The sequence below is a fragment of the Palaemon carinicauda genome, chromosome 41, assembly GCF_036898095.1.
Source record: "Palaemon carinicauda isolate YSFRI2023 chromosome 41, ASM3689809v2, whole genome shotgun sequence".
NCBI classification, from domain to species: domain Eukaryota; kingdom Metazoa; phylum Arthropoda; class Malacostraca; order Decapoda; family Palaemonidae; genus Palaemon; species Palaemon carinicauda.
The window spans coordinates 56,685,644-56,708,143 of NC_090765.1; the positions used below are offsets into that span (position 1 = coordinate 56,685,644).

Sequence of the window (22,500 nt, forward strand, 5' to 3'; positions counted from 1 at the left end):
CAATTTGAAAACGTTCAGAATTGAAATGGACATTGATCTTTCCTTTCTTTCGTTAAGTATTTCTCCGATGTATGAGAGAGAGAGAGAGAGAGAGAGAGAGAGAGAGAGAGAGATAGGAATATACACTGACAGACAGATGAATGGATTGGTAAATCGTATTATTATTATTATTATTATTATTATTACTATTATTATTATTATTATTTCATTTTCCTTGTTTCCTTTCCTCACTGGGCTACTTTCCCTGTTGGAGCCCCTTTGGGCTTATAGCATCCTGCTTATCCAACTAAGGTTGTGGCTTAGCAAGTAATAATAATAATAATAATAATAATAATAATAATAATAATAATAATAACAACTTTAAAGATTTGCTTTCTTTTTAAATTTCCGTCAATTGATTTCTCTCCTCATCGACTCTTGATCGAATCTTTTACTGTGGCGATACTTCTCCAGCTTCATCGTGCTACGTAGCTTGAAGCTCGAACTTCATTTGAGCTTCCTTATGTACTACGAAGATTGATCTAATAGCGGAAGGGTAACTCAAGGCAATAACAACAGTATATACAGCGAGGGGGAAGAAGCGGGTCGACGCAGCGTTGCCAACTCAGAGTTCATTAGGCGATTTGTCCCTACCAAGTGAGGATAGTCCATAAGGTTGGCAACACTGGGTCCAGGGTACTGTTGTTCTGGCCAAAGCTTAGACTTCATATTAATTAAAAGGGGATTTGGTCTGCTTCTTAATTAATCAACCATGGTCTTCGTCTTCGCACGCGATGACAGTCCTCTCTCTCTCTCTCTCTCTCTCTCGGCTTGTAACCTCAGCATTCGATATTTGAATTTAGCAAAGAAGGGGACCATATCCTTCTAATTCATGGAAGTGGGTCAAAAGGTGTTGGGGCCAGGAATGTCATTCAATTGTACTATGAATTAAAAGTTAAAAAGAGGTTATTTAGTACCTAACATATTCGCTTTCGATATTTGAATTTGTCTTGAAAGTTACAATATAAATCTAATTCATATTTATAGAATTTGTATTTTGGGCCATAAGATCCTGGGGCCGGGAAGGTCATTCAGTTGTACTAAGAGTAGAAAAGGTTACACAGCAAGGTGTGTTCAAGAAAGTGGTGACCAAGGTTAAGTATGAAGTGCAAAGGTTAAAGAAAATGTGTCTAGAGTGAAGGAACACTACAATGATATTTTATAATGTTTTAGAGTAGCTGTGCTCAACCTTTTCTGCACTAAGCAATCCTTTCAAATGTCAGAATGTAATACAAAATACTATGCATAAAATACAAAATATGCTTGCAATTTTATTAACATATAAGTACAGAGACGAGAACATTGCGATGGATTATGGGAATATACTGCTTGAAAGATTGAAAAATGATGAAATAAGAATGGCAGGTGTAGTAAAGCTTACAGAGATAAAAGTGTCACGACTGGGATGGTGGATAGATGGTGGGGAGGAAGTGAGGAGGTCTTGGAAGGAACCTCTTAGGGGGAGAAGATCAAGAGGGAGGCATAGAATTAGAAGGCGAGATGAGGTGAAGGATGATATGAAGAGAAGAGGTTTGGTGGAAGAGGATGCCTTTGATAGAAGACATTGGAGAGGGCTCATCAGGCAACCGACCCCTTTAATGTAGGGATAACGGTGGGAAAGAAGACATATACAATTACAATTTTACATGGATTATTTTTATAGTGGTCTCCAGGGAGCTCAAAGGCAATAAGAAATAGAAATTCTATCAGTTTGAGTTTTCCAATATCGTCCCATTTTCCTTGAAAACCTGAAATTCCTTGGTTGAAAACCGCGCAAGCTCTCTCACTACTACAAAAAAGTGCCAGGCCATCGAGAGAGAGAGAGAGAGAGAGAGAGAGAGAGAGAGAGAGAGAGAGAGTGGAAAGTTTGTCAAAATCCGTCAAGAAGTTTTGACACAAGCAGACAAATAAATAAATAAACCGACTCGACTTTATAACCTCCTTGGCGGAAGTAATAAGTTAGTTCCTCGAACTTATAACAAGATTCACTCTTACCTGACTCAGATGTAAGCTCCTGTCGTAGGCAGTCACCCGTGGAAGAGGCGGAAGTGGACGCCCGTCCTTATACCAGGTCACCGAATTGACAGGTGACCCGGACACGCGACAGGTTAGCTTCGTTGGCCGGCCCAAGTCCACTCGCTGGAGACTTGGTTCCACAGAGACGCTCAGGTGCTCCCTCACTAATATATCGACTCTGGAAAAGATTTTTTTTATATTTCATAAAAATACAATTATATTCTAAAAGTTCAAACTAGCAGCGAATGTTTATCTTTTAAACAGTCTGTTTTAACGTTGTAACTATTCTTAAAATATTTCGTTTCCATTTTTTATTACTTTTCATAATTCTATTTATTTCTTTATTTCCTTTTCTCACTGGACTACTTTCCCCTGTTGGAGCCCTAAGGCTTATAGAATCCTGCTTTTTCAACTAGTGTTGTAGCTTAGCTATTACCTGCATTTCCAACTAGGGTTGTAGCTTAGCTAGTAATAAAAACAGTAATAATAATAATAATAAAAATAATCAAATATAATGCTAATTATAGTGCATGAAAGATAGGCGTTTCACTCTCATTCACTCTCACCTGTAGGAATCAGTCCCAGCTGAATTATTAGCGATGCACAGGTAATGTCCGTTGTCTTCATCTCGCAGAGTGGACAGGAAAAGCTGCCCGTTGATCACCTGAACGCGGCCGTTACTATTGCTGTTAGTGAGGCTGACGCGTCCATGAGACTCGTCGTCTTTGTACCATCTGCAGACGACAGAAAGTCGGAATGTTAGGGACGAGGATTTGAAGACATTCAATCTAAAAATTGCAATAAGTTTGGTTATACAAAATCCATGAGGAGTTTAAACAACATAAGTGACAACACATTCCCTTGGAGTACTCCACGGTTAACCGGAAATTTGTATAAAGTAGCGGTTATCATTATGTAAATAGTGTACGTGACCCGTCACAAATAACATCTCAAAATTTAGATACATATGCTAAAACACAGACTCGACCCTTCCCATCCCTTCCTCCTTTCCTAACTACAATCCGATGGTTCAGTAACTTGTGGGCAAGTGTGGTTTCCGAGTGTACCTTTCGGGGTACACCCTTCTCACCAGGGTAGGACTACTCTCTCTCCCCTATAAGCGTGACTATATATATATATATATATATATATATATATATACACATAAATATACAATATATATATATATATATATATATAGAGAGAGAGAGAGAGAGAGAGAGAGAGAGAGAGAGCCAAACACTGGATGGCTCTTTATTATGTAAGGGAGATGCTGAGTATAATACCTTTGTAATCAGATGTATTTATACGATATAACATTGAATAAACATGACTATTAACTAATTGTTTCATTTTGTAAACATGAATTCAACAATAAAAGTATTAAAATATATGATGCAATATAATACATAATACTGTTTACAGTAGTCCATCGCTTTTTAATGTAATCAGTAACTCAGCATCGAACTGCAATGACTACAATCACACTAAGCTTGAGGAACAGAACATACCTTTGCATTCGCATCACCCAACACGACCACCCTTTTGTATTTTCCCAATGCAGCCGAGCTCAGACTCAGACTCTCCTAAAATATTTTATAGACCCAAAGTCAAAGTGGAGAAACTTATTATGAATGACTAAACTCGATTTCTTGAACTTCTGATTCCATTGTAATCAGAAACTACTGACGTATGTTCGCTACAGCCTGTTATAAGCCTTCTTCTTCTTTCCAAACATTATCCCTCCATTAAGTGGTCGGTTTCCTGATGCGCCCTCTCCAATGCCTTGTATCAAAGGCACTACCTTCCACCAAACCTCTTCTCTCCATGTCATCCTTCACCTTATCTCTCCATCTAATTCTCTGCCTCCCTCTATGTTTTCCCCCTAACAGCATTCCTATCTCTGTTCTATAAATCGTTGCTTCCTCGTTTTGTCCTAGAGCCGAGGAAGCAAAGCATAATTTAAGCCAGCCACAGCAAGTTACCAAAGAATATTGAATGATCAGAGGCCTCTATCGGCAAAGGAGATAAGTAGTTACTCACGCAACGGATGGCAGAGGATGTCCTCGAGCGATACAAGGTAAAAGGACGTCTTCTCTTGACCAAGGTCGGATGATGTCACGGCGGAGCAGAAGCTGAGGTCGGCTAAGTCTAGGCTCACCTGGAGATGTGGTAAGAGAAGGAGGTTGTTATTAAAAACGTCTTGTTCTCATTGGTCATTATTACTACTAGCTAAGGACAGAGAACCTTTCAACAGATTTAAGAATATTTGTTGTACATGCACCAGTCATCTATATAGTTTCAATAGAAAAATTCAATATTGAACATCTTGACGGGGTATTGAAATTATATAACGAATTTCCAATTTTTGTTTTATATAACATTTCTTTCCAACTAGTGATGTCTAGCATATTTAGGGAAGAATTATTTTTTAATAGCTACTATAAAGACTTTATTATTATATAAGTATAAAACAGAAACATTGGTATATACACATAAACAAATACATACACACAAACATATATATATATATATATATATATATATATGTTGGAAAAGGAGGATGCATTAGGCCCTGTAATGGCTACAACAAGGAAAAATAGCCCTGGGAAGAAAGGAAATTATGAAACAGATAGAATAGTGCGCCTGAGTGTACACTATGTGAATTAAAAAGAATGAAGATTAACTCAGTTTTTCATGTTTTAAAGGTTATGTTCGTTACGTTCTATAAGTAATTTAAAAAGTAACGGGCCATTGGGAGATTCCTTCATCCTAAAAGTACTTTTTTTTTTTTTTTTTTTTTTTTTTTTTTTTTTTTTTTTTGCTTTTAATGTTTGAGATGAAAACAGAAGATAATCAAATTCATTGGTTTGAAGAAAAATATAGGAATCTGCAAAAACACCAACGTTCTCCATTCACAAGACCTCAACCTCTATCGATCATAATTTACCAGACTTATATTCTCACGGCGACACCAATTTGAAAGGTCTTCCTCATCACTTATCGAAGATAATGAAACAATTTGCCTTCGCCCGCCTTCCTTCCTTTTTATTCTCTCCCACCAGCCCACTCCCAGCTCTCGGCACCGTCACACGGAAGCGGTGGAAACCCTGGCACTGGATAGCGCTGAGCCTCTTTTTGCCGTTGGAGGGGAAAATTGAGAGGCGCTTCCACGTTAATTGATTTGCCTCGATCCTCTGTCCTTCGGACCGACTGACTGACTATCTCCCTTTTACAGCATCCAATCCCTTTCTTCGCTTCGTCCTATATTCACTTTCTGTCTATCGTTCTAGTTTGGTAGATAATTTTGACAGAGAGAGAGAGAGAGAGAGAGAGAGAGAGAGAGAGAGAGAGAGTATCTCCCTTTTACAGCATACAATCCCTTTCCTCGCTTCGTCCTACATTCGCTTTCTGTCTATCGTCCTAGTTCGGTAGATAATTTTGACAGAGAGAGAGAGAGAGAGAGAGAGAGAGAGAGAGAGAGACACCTACATGACACAAGAACACTTCCTTTCCAGTATGCATGTGCGCACTTCAATGAACAAGAGCCTCCACTTGAACTAAGAGTGTACTTTGTTGTGAGAGAGAGAGAGAGAGAGAGAGAGAGAGAGAGAGAGAGAGAGAAGCAAGTTATTCCCTCTATTTCATCCACTTCACGATCCTCAATACCTGGTAACCTTTATTTACTTCCCTTTGCTACCGCTTTCCTTAAGCTTTAGGATCCACCAAGAATATTTTCAAGCAAAAAAATATAGATACTTTCATTGAAAATATGAATCGTTATGACAAAAATTCAATGCACTTAAGTTTCTTTCTTAATTTGGAAAAAAAATCTCATGGCTGCATACTAAGACCTGTCGTAGAATTTTATAAATTTTGGTCTTTCCTATTAAAAGAATATGCTTACTATTTCAGGGAAATAGGTAACCCAAAATAATGCTGGAACTAAAGGTGAAATAGGCCTTGGATCTAACGTAATAATAATAATAATAATAATAATAATAATAATAATAATAATAATAATAATGTTTGTAAGTTTTTAAAGTTTATATATATAGAAGATCTAATTTAATGGCATACAGTATCTTGCTTTTCAAGCTAGGGTTGTAGCTTGGCTTTTAATAGCAATAGTAGTAGTAGTAGTAGTAGTAGTAATAATAAAAACAAAATAATAATGATAATAACAGAAAAAATCGTAGACCTACCACACACCCCACGAAAAAAAACTTAAAATTTCTAAATAACAAAAACTAAACGAAACATCCATAATTATGAATCAGTTCTGAAAAAAATACGTTAAACAAGTTCAGGAAATTACACACCTAAGGTCATTATGTCCCTCATTACACTTTATCACAAGTACCCAGAATACATGACACTTATGAGCGCCATTACTCGGCGAAGGTTATTAAGCAAATTCTCAGCTCGACAATTTATTTTTGTAGGAAATAGTTGTCTTTAATGATAGAATTATGAATAAGAATTTTTTTATTATGATATCAATTGGGTCTAGCTGGGGATAGGTAAAGGATAGGAGACGTGTATGTTCATAGGGATAGGAGGGACGTTGCAGAGACCTTATGGATAGGTAAATAATACTAATATTATTACCGGCTATGTTACAACCCTAGTTGAAAAGCAGGATGCTGTAAGCCCAAAGGCCCCAACAAGGAAAAATAGCCCAGTGAGGAGAGGAAACAAGGAAATAAATAAACTACACGAGCAGCAATGAACAAACAATATAAAATATCTTGAGAACATTAACATTAAAATGGATATATCATATATAATGAAAGAATATAGGACGTATCAGAAACTTTATTTGATAGATAGGAGATAAAACATGATAACGATAACGTTTAGACGCAGATTACTAAGAAACAAAAGAGACAATAAGCAACTGAAGAGGGAAAAACAGCGAAGCGTTCTCCTGATGCCTTTTGAATCTTAACAAATCACCGCCGGTAAGGTCGGATTATATGGAAGAGCGAATGCAACTTTGAGCTCTATTCATTATGGACCATTCCAGACAACAATGGGGAATATATGACCTCCTCACTACAACTAATCTAAACAAATGAGGACTTCGGCTGAACTAGGTTAATGCTTTCTCATAAATTCCGCGAGATTTAATAGCAGGAGCGTGGAGGCAAGAGGAGCTGGCTGGCTGATGTTGCTGTAGTAGGAGGTGGGGGCGGGGCTTCTGGGATAGGATGAGGTGGGGGGGGGGAGGGGATCAGCCAACAGAGTTGAGGCATCTCTTGCCATATTTTCCATCCATATCGCTTGTATTAATCAACGTCATGTTTGGATAGTATTGCTCATATTACTCTGTTTGGTATTCATGTTATTGCTTTAGATTGAGCTGGCCTTAGGCCAGCACGGGCTCTTGTTCTTACTGTGGTCCTTAAAATGTAGTTGATGCAATTATCTGTGATGAAATTTCTAAGTTATTCATTTCCTTTTGGGTAATAGGATATAAGATCCGGATTAATAGATTACTAAATAATAGATTTAAAAATGGTTAAAATAAGTACTACCGGGGAAGAGGAGGAGAAATAAGATAGAATACTGTGGCCGTGTGTTCCCCCAAACACGAGAACTCTAACCCAAGACAGTGGAAGGCCATGGTACAGAGACTAGGGACCCAAGACTATAGAACAAGGTGTTGATTTTGGGGTGTCCTTCTGTCCTTCTCCTAGAAGAGTTCTTTAACTTCTTTCCAATATGTTGTTCTTATTAACCGTTATGGGGTAAAACCCCACACATACCGTTTTGCACCACCCCACTTACAAAAGACAAACTAAACGCATTATTACTAGCCAAGCTACAACCCTAGTTGGAAAAGCAGGATGCTATAAGCCCAAGGGCTACAAATACATCATCTCTAGTCAGGGGTAATAATCGAAAAAGTTCTGCGTTCGTCTTAGAACCGAACTTCGTAAACTGAGAACATTTACGCCAGCAAGTTTCCCTCATCTATCTTACAAATCTAACCGTTTTAAAGCCTCTCTTTCTATCACTATTTCATCCGACCTTCCTTCGTCTCCCTCGTATACTCTTACTCGTTTCCAGGACCTGTAAATCGAATGTGTCAAGTCAAAAAAAAAGAAAAAAAAAACAGAATTCGGTCTGCCTTTTCCTGTAATCAGAGCGACTGTGTTGCCCTACTAGTCGCAGGTCCTCACCTCTCTCTCTCTCTCTCTCTCTCTCTCTCTCTCTCTCTCCTCTCTCTCTCTCAGCCGTTCTGTTTATCAACGGAAAGAGTATGTTGGCATCAGGGGTCTGAAAACTTGGAAAACGCAGTGAATGATTAAAGTTTTACTAATTTCAGTGCTTACTCCTTTAAAACGTGAGTGGAGCTTAGCTAATAATAATAATAATAATAATAATAATAATAATCTCCTCCTACGACTATGAACGCAAAGGGCCTCAGTTACATTTCTCCGGATATCTATCTAGATATTTCAATTCAATATTTCTTCAATCATCATCCCCTACTTCACGCTTCATGGTCTTCTGCCATGCATGCCTGGGTCTTCCAATTCTTGTAGTTCCTTGTGGAACCCATTTTAGGAAACGTACCACCAAATTCACAATAGGTACTCACTTACAAAAGGAGGCGACCTATTTAAATGCTCTTCAAAGAATGTTTTCATAAACGTTAGTACTAGACCACAGGATACCCGAGCACTTACACCTATATCATTCCTTCTTATGTCTGCATTTAAGTTAGTGGGCCAATATTAAAACATACTTTACTATGGCAGTTTTCCCGGTAATACCGAATCTGATGGTCGAGTTTCCAGATTTTGAGGCGTCTTTTTATTAATATTATTATTATTATTATTAGCCAAGCCACAACCCTAGTTGGAAAAGCAAAATGCTCTAAGCCCAAGGGCTCCAAAAGGGAAAAGTAGCCCAGTGAGGAAAGGAAATAAGGAAATAAATAAATGATGAGAATAAATCAACAATATATCATTCTAAAAACAGTAACAGCGTCAAAACAGATATGATCTATATAAACTATTAACAACGTCAAAAACAAATATGTCACATATAAACTATAAAATGACTTATGTCAGCCTGGTCAATACATATAAGGTCAAATTAGGAGCACTTGGGCTTATAGCATTCTGCTTTTCCCCCTAGCTAGTAATAATATCAATAGCCGGCAAGTTCAGTATATCGATAAAAATATCTACATTGAAAACACAAATCTCATTCTTTAATCACCATTATATATTTTCTGATATATAGACTTTTTTTTTCTTTAGCTGAACATGAAATTTCTAGGCCTAACATCAACCTATAATACTTATTCGAAAATGGTTGTTGGAAAGTCATGGTATTGTAATCTTGAAAAGTAAAACACAAGATATATTCGTAATCATATTAAGGTAGAACAAATTATTGCATGTAAAATACATAAGGTAAGTTTTGTAAGAAACAATATCACATTTCATACAACTTCCAGATATCAATGAAATCCTTTATTTGAGAGATATTAACTTAATACTACATGGAAGACGATTGTAATGAATTGTAAACCTTTATTTTTAGCCATTTTTCATTATATAACTATTCATCACCTACAATGAAAGAAAACTTTAGTTTAAATGTTACTCCAAATAGCCTGGGTCTACCATTAAAAGATTGCAGTCTATGAATTTCAATACACTTTTATATAAACTAGTTTAATTTCAGACTCATGTAGCCAAACAATTGAAAAAAATTGCTCTTCAGGACTCAACATATATATATATATATATATATATATATATATATATATATATATATATATATATATATATATATATATATATATATATGAAAATTGGCCAAATTATCCGGGAAGAGGGAAATGGTAGTCTTGGCGGCTAGACAGTAGGCCTACTGTTAGTCGAAAACACAGAATACTAACCATTACTAATAAATAACGGACTGAAATAAAGAAAAACTAATCCAAAAGAGATGAAAATGACACTGAGAATAATCTAGGCAAGGGTGGAAGAGTATAAAAGAACCTAAGTTACCGTAAATAAACTAAGAAGAGGCGGGAACCGGCACACCATTTTTATCCTACCTATATTACTAATAAACATGTTATTAGGATATCCACGAAAGATTCTAAATAAAAAAAAACAATATCATACTTAACACTGGGAGATTATTAGAAGCACCCACAACGAAGAATTATCCGGTAAATCACGAAAAAAACACAGGAACACAAGAGAGTAACACTCGGAGAGTTGAGCTCAAATGGAGGAGTGATGTATCAAAGTCCTCTTTTCCCGCCACTTTGGGCCCAACCCACCTACAGACGGTGAACGGATTCTTATCATTTATCAGTTGTCATTTATCATTTATAAATTACAAATACTGATGTGCACCTTCATTTTAATTGATTTATGGAAATAATAATCAGGAATTTTAATTTGGAATAGAATACGTCAACTTGAGCATTTCAAAATACCCAGAGAAGGAAATAGTACGTCTATTGCATAATAAGGTACTTTAAAATCATAATCAATTACAGTAGGGATACTAGAACAATATTATACCATTGCAATGATTAATAAAAAGACATACTAATCAAAATACCAGATTACCTTGTTATCCGGTAGTCAACAACATAGTTGTTAGCCATTCGAAACGTATCGTGTAATCGTGTTAACATTGTTGCTCATTTGATGCCTTGAGCGCGTGGCGTTAAGTGTTACCTTTCATATGTGCAAGTGCTTTCTCGTATTTTGCGACATATTTAATATTAGATTTATTAATATCGCGCGTTCGGATATTCTGTGGCCTACGTAAACGTTTCTGAAACATCTCGTGAAGATAAAAACCATTTGAGAAGGACGTCTTCTATTGGTGAGTATTTGTTGTGAATTTGGTGGTGGGTTTACTTAACTTTTAACTTGTATTTTTGGATATGTTGATTCAAATCGTGTTTCCAAATGTTTATTTATATATTATGTTGCTATTATGTGGCTGTATTTAGGTGTAGTTTGGCTATGTTGATTCAAATCGTGTTTTCAAAGGTTTATTTATATATTATGTTGCTATTATGTGTCCGTATATAGGTGATGATATAGTTAAATAGGGGTTTATTCCATATTTATGTTTACTTAGGCTTACTTAGGCCTACTTTAAACTTTATACTGTGTTTGGATATGATTCAAATTATGATTTCAAATGTTGATTTATATATTAAGGTCCGATTATGTGTCTACGTTTAGGTGATAATATAGTTAAATATGTTTTTTTAGGTGGTTATATAGAGTTTAATGGTGTTTTATTTTCTATATATTAGGTTTGGTAGACAAAACCCAAATTTGTGGGATGAAATTTCTCTAAATGATCGAACTATATAATGTTGTACTAACTGATAATGAAAATTGATAGCTTAATGAAAATAGGTCTAAAAGAATTCAACATTTCGTGAAATGTAGTGAGGCTGGAATATGTATATTATAAACCAAAAGGCGAAACTCGAATCCTGTCCGGCATTGTGGCTTTGTAATGACAATATCATGGAAAATATTCCATTTTTGAAGTAAGTATAATAGGAATCTAGGTAATGAAATCATTTACAATTTCATACGTAAATATATTTCGATGTAAGTGATTCACCAAGAAATTTTTTCTCGAACCTAAGATGAAGTTGGTTGAAATTTCTCTACGGAATTTTATTTGAAATTGTCCTTTTTCAAAGTGGTATAATAATCTTGCTTTGTTTTCGTTTGTTAATTTTATACCTCTTAAAGGATATATGAATTCTTAATTTATGAGTTTTATTAGTATACGAGTAATCACTTATAAGTTATGATATTAATTAACCAATGCCGGATTTCTGATACAAAATATTTATTTTTCCTACCAATATAATATTAACAAATTATTATTATTATTATTATTATTATTATTATTATTATTATACCAAGCTAAAACCCTGATAGGAAAAACAGGATGCTATAAGTTTAAGGGCTCCAACAGGGACAAATATCCCGTTGAGGAAAGGAAATGAAGCATATATATATATATATATATATATATATATATATATATATATATATATATATATATATATATATATATATATATATACACCCTATTTCCTTGTTTTATCTCCTCACTGGGATATTTTCCCCTCTTGGAGCCCTTAGGCCTATAGCATCCTGCTTTTCCAACTAGGTTTGTAGCTGAGCAAGTGTATATATATATATATATATATATATATATATATATAAGTGTATTGCTGTATATACAATACTTGAAGTGTTTACAGTTTGAAACAGAGGAACCAAACAAGTTTCAGCAAGTTTACCGTAACCTAAATTCAGAACGAAACAAAAGACGATCAGGCATTTTTACCCACAATGCATTGCGAAGAAAATCTACGTGGCACCGTTAAGATGTCGTCCTTTCCTATAGTAAAGCTCTGTTGATAATATTCATCGGTAAATATCTCCTTAATCATTAATTTTAATAGATTCTAGCAACTTTTTCGTATTAATCATTTCAAGAAGATAATATTATGTATTAGAAAAACGCATATCTGATATTGGCTGAAACTTAACAATGTATATATTATTAAATGTATGATGACCACTTTATTACACACACACACACACACACACACACACACACACACACACACACACATATATATATATATATATATATATATATATATATATATATATATATATATATATATATATATTATACTGTTTATCACCACGAAGTCTTTGAATCCAGATTAGGTATGATCGGAAAAGGCGTTTTCCTCAAGAATTCGAAATTTAGGGATGTTATTCATTGTCCAGTAAACGGAAATAAAATATAATAAAACATATACATGTAGTTCATCTCTTCATACATATATCTTTCAAATTCAGATTCTTCGTACTTGTAGTAGGAAAGTTTTCCCCGTCCGTAACTACAATAAAACCCTCCAGCCTCCCTCAAGGTCTATAGACCTTGGCCTCCCTAAGGTACCGACCCCAAACTAACGTCTTCAGCCTAAGGTACAGAGCTTGTAGGCTAAACCCGTTAGCCAAGAACTTGCAAGATAAATATCAAAGGTGAATATCAAACAATCTAAACTTGATGATAAACAGATGTAGATAAATAAATAAGCTCAAATACAGACGTCTTTTGGTCTTTCATACTTGACCACATTGAAGTCGTCAAAACGAAGCTCTTCCTTCCAACAGAGAAATTTCAACAACCTTCCAGACATCATTAACGGAGATTAGGTTAATTAAGAGTGTTGATCTCTGTCATTAACAGTTAATATAATAGACTGGGCAGGAATTAGACTCGAATTAAAAATGGTTTCGTGAGATTTACCTGCTTCTCAGCTCAGTTTTTTCACACATCGAGACAACGCTTCGTAGCCTACAAGATGTAGGCCTAGGCCTATATGGATCCTACAGCCTATAGTTTAGGTATACAGGGGACATGAAAACTTCGTTCTTACGATGCAAAGATTCTTATAAATCAACAATGCTTATTCATATTTCCATGCTAATGATTTAACTTAATAGATATTAGTAGAGGCGGAGTATTGGAGAGCCATCTTCCATTTCTAAAATCCCACGTAGCAAAATCTATTTCTGCTTAATTTTACCGATGGACATTTGTTCCATATCTGAAGATTGTTATTTGATAAATACACTGCACGTGATAAGGGTATATTTGATTATATCGATATTTTTTTAGGATTTAGATTGATATTGTATTCTTTAAATTGACTAACGAGGCTTGTTGAAATCTGTCCTGCATATGAGTGTGTTGAAATGACTGACTTGTATATGTCAACGTCCATTAGCGGTTTTTTATGAGAAACTCTTTACTTTGATATTACTAATTTTCGTAATGTTTAACGGTTTGTAATTTTTTGGACTATAGCTTGTCGAATTTTTTGATGATTCTCTTACTAGAGGCAGGACTCGTTAATTTATCTCTCACTAAGGTAGATAAAATCTATTGGTTTTCATATAGGCCTAGGTCTAACTGGTGGCATGTTGATATTCAGGTTTTCTTACCAAGTTCTATATTGGTTTTCATCTAGGCCTAGGCTTAACTGGCTTATTGATGTTTAGCATAGCTTTAAGTTCAGTTACTTGTTAGTATTAAAAGTGGCTATTGTTAAATTCTCAATATTAGCTATTACGGTAACATTGTGAGTTGGCCTAGTATTTTTCATGGCTTATAGGAATAACTTGTTGAGATCTTTAGCCTACAAGTATATGTAGGCTAAAAATCTGAACATTTTATTATTATTATTATTATTAGCTGAGCTACAACCCTAGTTGGAAAAGCAGGATGCTATTAAGCTCAAGGGCTCCAAAAGGGGAAAATAGCCCAGTGAGGAAACGAAATAAGGATATTTATATAAACTACAAGAGAAGTAATGAACAATTAAAATAAAATATTTTAAGAACAGTAACAACATTAAAGTAAATCTTTGATTTATATAAAATTTAAAAACTTAAAAAAACACGAAAAAGAGAAATAACCAATGAATAATCCTATTTTTCCTCTCTTACCTGTTACGATAACTCTAGCGACATTGGATGTCCTAGGCGTTGGGTCGAAGGCGTGACTCGCTGTGCACGATACTCGGGTGTAGGCGTCCGTGGGCGCGATGTTTTGAATAACTAGCTCGCCCGTTGGTAGTACCCAGTGGCGCCCATCTAAAAATAAGAGGAAATTATAATTAGAGGGGGATATATTTGTATAAATCTTTTATTGTACAAATGCTATTCTCTCTCTCTCTCTCTCTCTCTCTCTCTCTCTCTCTCTCTCTCTCTCTCTCTCTCTCTCTCTCTATATATATATATATTATATATATATATATAATATATATATATATATATATATATATATATATATATATATATATATATGTGTGTGTGTGTGTATGTATGCGTGTGTTTTAACTTATCGGATATATATTTAATGTTTAAATCTTTCATTGTACAAACTATGCTCTCTCTCTCTCTCTCTCTCTCTCTCTCTCTCTCTCTCTCTCTCTCTCTCTCTCTCTCTCTCTAACGAACTTCCACTTATCACCCATTTTAATTTTCTTTAACAAATCCACTAAGTTTCATTTATTGATTGCAATGATGTATTATAAATTTTTTTTTTAAATAGCCCTTGGGATTAAATGAATTTGCCTCTTACTTTACTACCTAATTAATCGGTTTCATCTTTTTGTTATATACTACTACTGAACCAAATTTGCTAAGTTAATCTCATAAATAACCTTGGTAGAATGTGCGAGGTGCATTATAGGCATTACATAAGATCATTGTATAGTTCCTCACCCCTAGGCCTAGCTGCAATTAAAGGTTTAAAGGCCACTCATGAATGTCAGAGGCAAGGGACTCTGACACTGCCCTTTCAAGCAGGACAATGCACTAGAGACTAACAATATATACATATGATCATCACCTAAGCCCCCTCTCCATCCAAGCTAGGACCAAGAAGGGCCAGGCAATGGCTGCTGATGACTCAGCAGATAGACCTAGAAGCTCCCCCAAAAACCCCTATCTTAGCTCACAAGGAGGGTGAGATTGTAGCGACCAAATAAACTAACGAGCTGGGTTCTAATTCCAGTCTTGGCAATCACCAGGCCAACATAACCCTTATGGCTTTATATACTTTTACCTTACTTCCGTGCTTTGCAATCTCTTCTAACTTTCACCTAACTGTTTGGGTTTCCTTTCAGTTGGACTTGGGCGCTGAATGGTCTCACAGACCCCAGCGCCTAGCTATAAACATCCTGTTTAGAAACTTGTGTTCTTTAGAAGATTTATCTATTATCCCATATCAAGGAACTGGAACTTTCAAGATATTCTTTCGAAGATATATCTGTTATACTTTTTTTTTTTAAGTTTTAAGTTATACTTGCAGCAAAAAAAAAGAAAGAAAAAAAAACAACAACAACAGCCGTTTGTATTCTACTGCAGGACAAAGGCCTCAGACATGTCCTTATTCAAGTGTGGGATTTGGCCAATTCATCACCACACTGGCCGCACACCTAGTATGAGTGGCCCTGACTAATACAGGTTTGCTGATCATGGTGATATACAAACTCTCACCACGTTAATATTTAGTTTTGTCTTTGAGTATCTTGATGTTGAATTAAAAAAGGGGGTATATTATTATTATTATTATTATTATTATTATTAGGTAATCTATAAACCTAGTTGGAAAAGCAAGATGCTATAAGCCCAAGGGCTCCAACAGGGAAAAATAGCCTAATGAGGAAAGAAAATAAGGAAATAACCTGCCTGATTACTAAGAATGTAGCAAATTTCTCGTAAGAAATCTCTTTTTATTTCGTTCATAGTCACCGTCACCAACATTAGCATCAGCTAGGGTTAAAAAAAAATATTTAAACAGGAATTTTTTTTTTATAGATTCTCTGGTGATTCATCAAATATCATTAATCATTTCCGATGATTGATCTAGAGTCATTAATCATATGTCGATCTTTTTATCAAACAACATCGAGTAAAGATTTTTTTTATTTCAAACCTTACCTCTCTGAGCCTTTCCTTCACCCAATTCACGGCATGTATATAAGTGGATTTTATATCCCAATGATTACTATTAGGAATATATGATTATACATAATGCGTTATGCATTAAAGTGATTTACCTATGTTAAATTGCTTTAGACTTATATTCATTTTAGGAGAATCCGTGGAGCATTTTGACGAAAGCTTTTTATAGCTCATGACTGATTTATTTGAACTTTGTTATTGATCTTTATATATATTATTTTTTTTATTCATTACTTAGTTTTGTTCAATTCCCTTATTTCCTTTCCTCATTGGGCTACTTTCACTGTTAGAACCCGTACTTGTAGCATTCTTATTTTCCAAACTAGCTTATAACTTAGGTAATAATTATAATAATAAGAATAATAAGAGATTAAATCAAATCAGCAATGAAATCCCTTGCTTAAGTCATTATGTAACGATATTATTTGCATACTGCAATCTAATAGATTAAACACAGACGCTGACTCTACCGCAACATTCTGATTTACTTAGAAAACTCATCCTTATGTCCCTCCGGCAAAGGATCCACAATCCCTTCGCCTAGAGAGTTCAGGTGTTTCCCACGGACATTCATTAGCCATATATATGATGAAATGGTCCCCCCTATTGTAATCCCGTGGCTCTGTTGCTTATCCCACGGAAGCTTCATTGTAGGAGATAGGTCTAGTTGTCTTGGCAGGGCAGTGTGTATCTATGGGTAAGGAGTTTGGCATGTTTGGGGATATCTGTTGTAAGTCCGCGATCGATCACGGTGAAGGATAGACGTCTTGATTAGTAGGATTTAGGTCTCTCTCTCTCTCTCTCTCTCTCTCTCTCTAGACTTCTTTATTAGTAGGATTTAGGAATCCTCTCTCTCTCTAGACTTCTTTATTAGTAGGATTTAGGAATCCTCTCTCTCTCTCTCTCCTTTATTAGTAGGATTTAGGCCCCCCCCCCCTCTCTCTCTCTCTCTCTCTCTCTCTCTCTCTCTCTCCTATTTAGGCCCCCCCTCTCTCTCTCTCTCTCTCTCTCTCTCTCTCTCTCTCTCTCTCCTATTTAGGCCCCCCCCCCTCTCTCTCTCTCTCTCTCTCTCTCTCTCTCTCTCTCTCTCTCTCTCTCTCTCTCCTATTTAGGCCCCCCCCTCTCTCTCTCTCTCTAGACATCTTTATTAGTAGGATTTAGATCTCTCTCTCTCTCTCTCTCTCTCCCCTATTTAGGCCCCCCCCCCCTCTCTCTCTCTCTCTCTCTCTCTCTCTCTCTCTCTCTCTCTCTCTCTCTCCTATTTAGGCCCCTCTCTCTCTCTCTCTCTCTCTCTAGACATCTTTATTAGTAGGATTTAGATCTCTCTCTCTCTCTCTCTCTCTCTCTCTCTCTCTCTCTCTCTCTCCTATTTAGGCCTCTCTCTCTCTCTCTCTCTCTCTCTCTCTAGACATCTTTATTAGTAGGATTTAGATCTCTCTCTTTCTCTCTCCTATTTAGGCCCCCCCCCCCCTCTCTCTCTCTCTCTCTCTCTCTCTCTCTCTCTCTCTCTCTCTCTCTCCTATTTAGGCCCCTCTCTCTCTCTCTCTCTAGACATCTTTATTAGTAGGATTTAGATCTCTCTCTCTCTCTCTCTCCCTCCCACAGTAATATCATCAGTAAGACATTTAGAAAAAGTGGCTTGTTTAGCCACACGGAAGGAATCCAAGGATTTATTCCAAATTTTTGTCCGTTATTTCCAGTTGATACGTAGTACCACCATTCTAGATTTTATGTTTTCCTTTTAGCAGTAACTCGTAACTGATTTTCTTCCTGTGTAGTGATTCATAAATAAATTCTGCTTTTATTATTATGGCGTGGACGGGAACTAACTACTTTTCGGACTCTCTCTCTCTCTCTCTCTCTCTCTCTCTCTCTCTCTCTCTCTCTCTCTCTCTCTCCCCCCCCTTTAAACCAAGTAGTGTGTTCTTATATTTGACGATGAATATTACCTGTTATTACGATTACGTCTTAAATTAATTGTAAATAATTTCAAACTTTTCAAGTTTTTTTTTTTTTGGCCATAACGAAGAGGTTTTTTAATTTCCCTGTAAAATTGTTGTATTTTCTGACACAATAAATCCGTACCATTGCTTGTCTAAAATATTCTGTTGGGGTCTAACGGATTCTAAATAATTTTTCCCAAATTTCAGCCTATTGGTTTTCACTTGCTAACCTTTCCATATAACAAGTGATAAACCTAGTCTATTTATTATTATTATTATTATTATTATTATTATTATTATTATTATTATCCAAGCTACAACCCTTGCTGGAAAAGCAAGATGCTATAAGCGCAAGGGCTCCAATAGGGAAAAATAGCCCAGTGGGGAAAGGAAATAAGGAAATAAATAAATGATGAGAACTAATTAACAATAAATCATTCTACAAAGAGTAACAACGTCAAAACAGATATGTCATATATAAACTATAAAAAGACTCATGTCAGCCTGGTCAACATAAAAACATTTGCTGCAACTTTGAACTTTTGAAGTTCTACTTATTCAACTGATAAATGTTTAGGCCTATTTAGAAGGGCAAAATAAAAGGTTTGTTGTGAAGAGATAGGCATATTTTTACTTCTAAAATTTTCCCTGGAAACTAAATCAAATTCGAAATAAAACTTATTTTCTTTCCATCAAACCTATTAAAAAACGGACTAAGAATTTATCTTATCAAAGACTTTAACCAAATTTTTTTTTTTATTATTTTATCATACAAAAAAAGTTATATTTTATTAATTTACATTATTTTCGTAAGTATTCTATACCAAAATACAGATTTGAATTACAGTGTTTTACAAAAATATGAATCAAATCAATATAAATTAAATCACTTAATAAAAATTATACAATATTCTATAAAGTTTATTGTACATACGCCCTTTAACTTATAAATGCAAACGTTATATATAACTAAACGGGAAAGTTGTTGAGTGAATTAACTAATATTATCATTTATCGTAATACAGTTGAAATTGGACAACGCTATTGGACTTGGTAGCTAGGCCTACACCCTAATGTGATATGTACCCTTACATATCGGTTAGGTTTACTACACGTGTGTTTGTGTAACTTGGGGAAAATCGAGTGGACACAGGGCTGTCTTAGTCACTGACAGCCTGTATGCATACGCCGAGAATCATCTATAAAGTGGATACACTGTTTTTGGAAACTAAGTTCGCAACATAGGGTGTAGGCTATATGTAACTTGCCGGGGAATCGACTGCCACTCGCTGTCTGTGGGATGTCAGGTTAAGGTGTCCTATATCCTCCTTAGGATTATTGGGGAGGGAGATTTCGAGGGTTCGAAGCGCCTTTGTATAAATGAATGAACTTGGGCTTTTACCAATTCCTTAGGAAATAAGTTAGACTTATACACTACAGAAAACGTCATTTAATTTTAATTGTTCATTACTTCTCTTGTAGTTTATGTATTTCCTTGTTTCCTTTCGTCAATGGGCTGTTTTTCCTTGTTTGAACCCTGTTTTTCCAACTAGGGTTGTAGCTTACCTACAACCTTAGTTGGATAAACAGGATGCCATAAGCCTGGGGTCTCCAACGAAAAATAACCCAGTGAGGAAGGGAAACAAGGAAAAAGAAACTATTCAAGAACAGTAACATTAAAATAAACATTTCAATATAAACTATAAAAAACATTAACAAATAAGAAGGTAAATAAGATAGAATATATTAGCACTGTTGCGCTAATATACACAGTAAATTTTTTCATATGATTGATTACAAGTTTAAAATGCTATTTGATATGTAAATAAGTTTTATTACTTTTTTACTGCATTGCATTGTTATTTTTACCAATTATTATTGTATGCTTCATTAGCTCTAGGTGATTAAACATAATTAATTCTGAATATTGAAGCAGAAAAAGCATTTTCCACTGGAGTGACCCGCTTCAATAATCAAGTAAATGGAGCTGGTATAGAATTTAACGGAATATGTTTTCATAAAACTTGAAAGGGTTATGGCAATAGACATTAGGTTTGTTGTGCCCTTATTGGTAACGTCCCTGTATGGTGGTCGCCAGACCGGGGTTTGAGCTGGCTCAAACTCGTTAGTTCATTTAGTGTCTGCACCCTTACCTTGTGAGTCAAGGAAGCGGGTTTTGTGGGAGTCTACAGGATTACGTGCTAAGTCATCAGCGGTCATTTAATTACCGTGCCCTCCCTGGTACTAGCTTGGGTGTAGGGAAGAATGAGAGTTTGGGGGCGCCTATAGGTCTACTTGCTGAGTTTATCAGCAGCCATTTCATTGCCTGGCCCTCCCTGGTCCTAGCTTGGGTGGAGGGAAGGATGGGGAGTTTGGGGGAGCCTATAGGTCTACCTGTTGAATTATCAGCAGATATTTCAATGCCTGGCCCTCCCTAGTCTTAGCTTGGGTGGAGGGAAGGATGGGGAGTTTGAGGGAGCCTCTAGGACAGGTCTACCTGCTATTCAGCAGACATTTCATTGCCTGGCCCTCCTCGGTCCTAGCGTGGGCGCTGATCATATAATGTGGTGTCTCCAGGGCATTGCCCTACTTGCTAGGGCAATGTCACTGTCCCTTATCTCTGCCATTCATGACTGGCCTTTAAAACCTGAAAATGAAAGGGGTTGTAGAGCCAGACAGCCAGGCAGTTCATAAAACCCTGATGTAAAATAATGAAAACACATTGTAAATTAACATTACTGAATGTAATTGTGAATATGTCATTACCATCGGTAATGCCTCATTGCTGCCATATTGTAGTCTTGTTTTGATCTTTGTTAACAATTTATTGTTGCGCTTCCCTATTCATGTTAGAGGAGGCGGGCTAAGAATATTGCATTGTGATTTAATTCTTATTTCAGTAAGTATCATATTGGTAATTTTTTTTTTCTTTTTACGTATAATTATTTATTGCGATATTTACTACCATGACGATGCCACGTGCAGGTAATAGACCAACATACGCATGTGCAGGCACACAGACACACACACGCATTATCATATATATATATATATATATATATATATATATATATATATATATATATATATGATTTATTGTTAATCTATTCCCATCATTTATTCATTTTCTTATTTCCTTTCCTCACTGGGCTATTTTTCCCTATTGGAGCCCTTGGGCTTATAGCATCTTGCTTTTCCGACTAGGGTTGTAACTTGGCTAGTAATAATATTATATATATATATATATATATATATATATATATATATATATATATATATATATATATATATATATATATATATATGAACAGTCACACCTCCAGTTCTTGTCAGTTTTTTTGGGTTTTTTGGGTTGGAGGGAACTGTGAACCAATAACCTTTACCTTAGTACTGAATCACTCTGCCACGGCTCACTGAAGACCCATATATAATCTATATCTACCACATAAATATCATGATTCAAAAAACATACGTACCACATACTGTACAGTAACATGTAATGTATATACTGGTAAATTTATGTATTTTAATAAATTTTGATGTATATATGATGTCTAGTACCCATAGACAGTATGTATGTGTCTGTGTAGATATATAGCCTACTTGTGTTTGTGTATGCAGCCGTTTCTAGTTCACTGCAGGACAAGGGCCTCAGACTTGTCTATATTCATGGTGGGGTTTGGCTAGTTTTCCTCACTACTATGGCCTACTGCGGATTGGTGATTGCTGGAGACTTTAGGCTGATCCCTTACAGCAAACCAACCTAGCATGGGTGGCCCTGATTAGTACAGCTTTGCAGATCGTGGTGATACATAAACCCGTTCACCACGTTAAGGTATCCCCACTCAGAAAGGGTTATATATATATTATATATATATATATATATATATATTATATATATATATATATATATATAT

General features: G+C 35.6%; 1 protein-coding gene across 1 annotated transcript in view; it reads right to left on the reverse strand.

The window, feature by feature from the left end:
- Positions 1-22,500, reverse strand: part of LOC137632433 (cell adhesion molecule Dscam2-like) — a 187,160-nt gene that overhangs the window by 116,737 nt on the left and 47,923 nt on the right. The window contains 4 exon segments of the mRNA XM_068364365.1: positions 2,035-2,233; positions 2,622-2,789; positions 4,099-4,216; positions 14,616-14,762. Coding sequence (XP_068220466.1) covers positions 2,035-2,233; positions 2,622-2,789; positions 4,099-4,216; positions 14,616-14,762 — 632 coding nt within the window.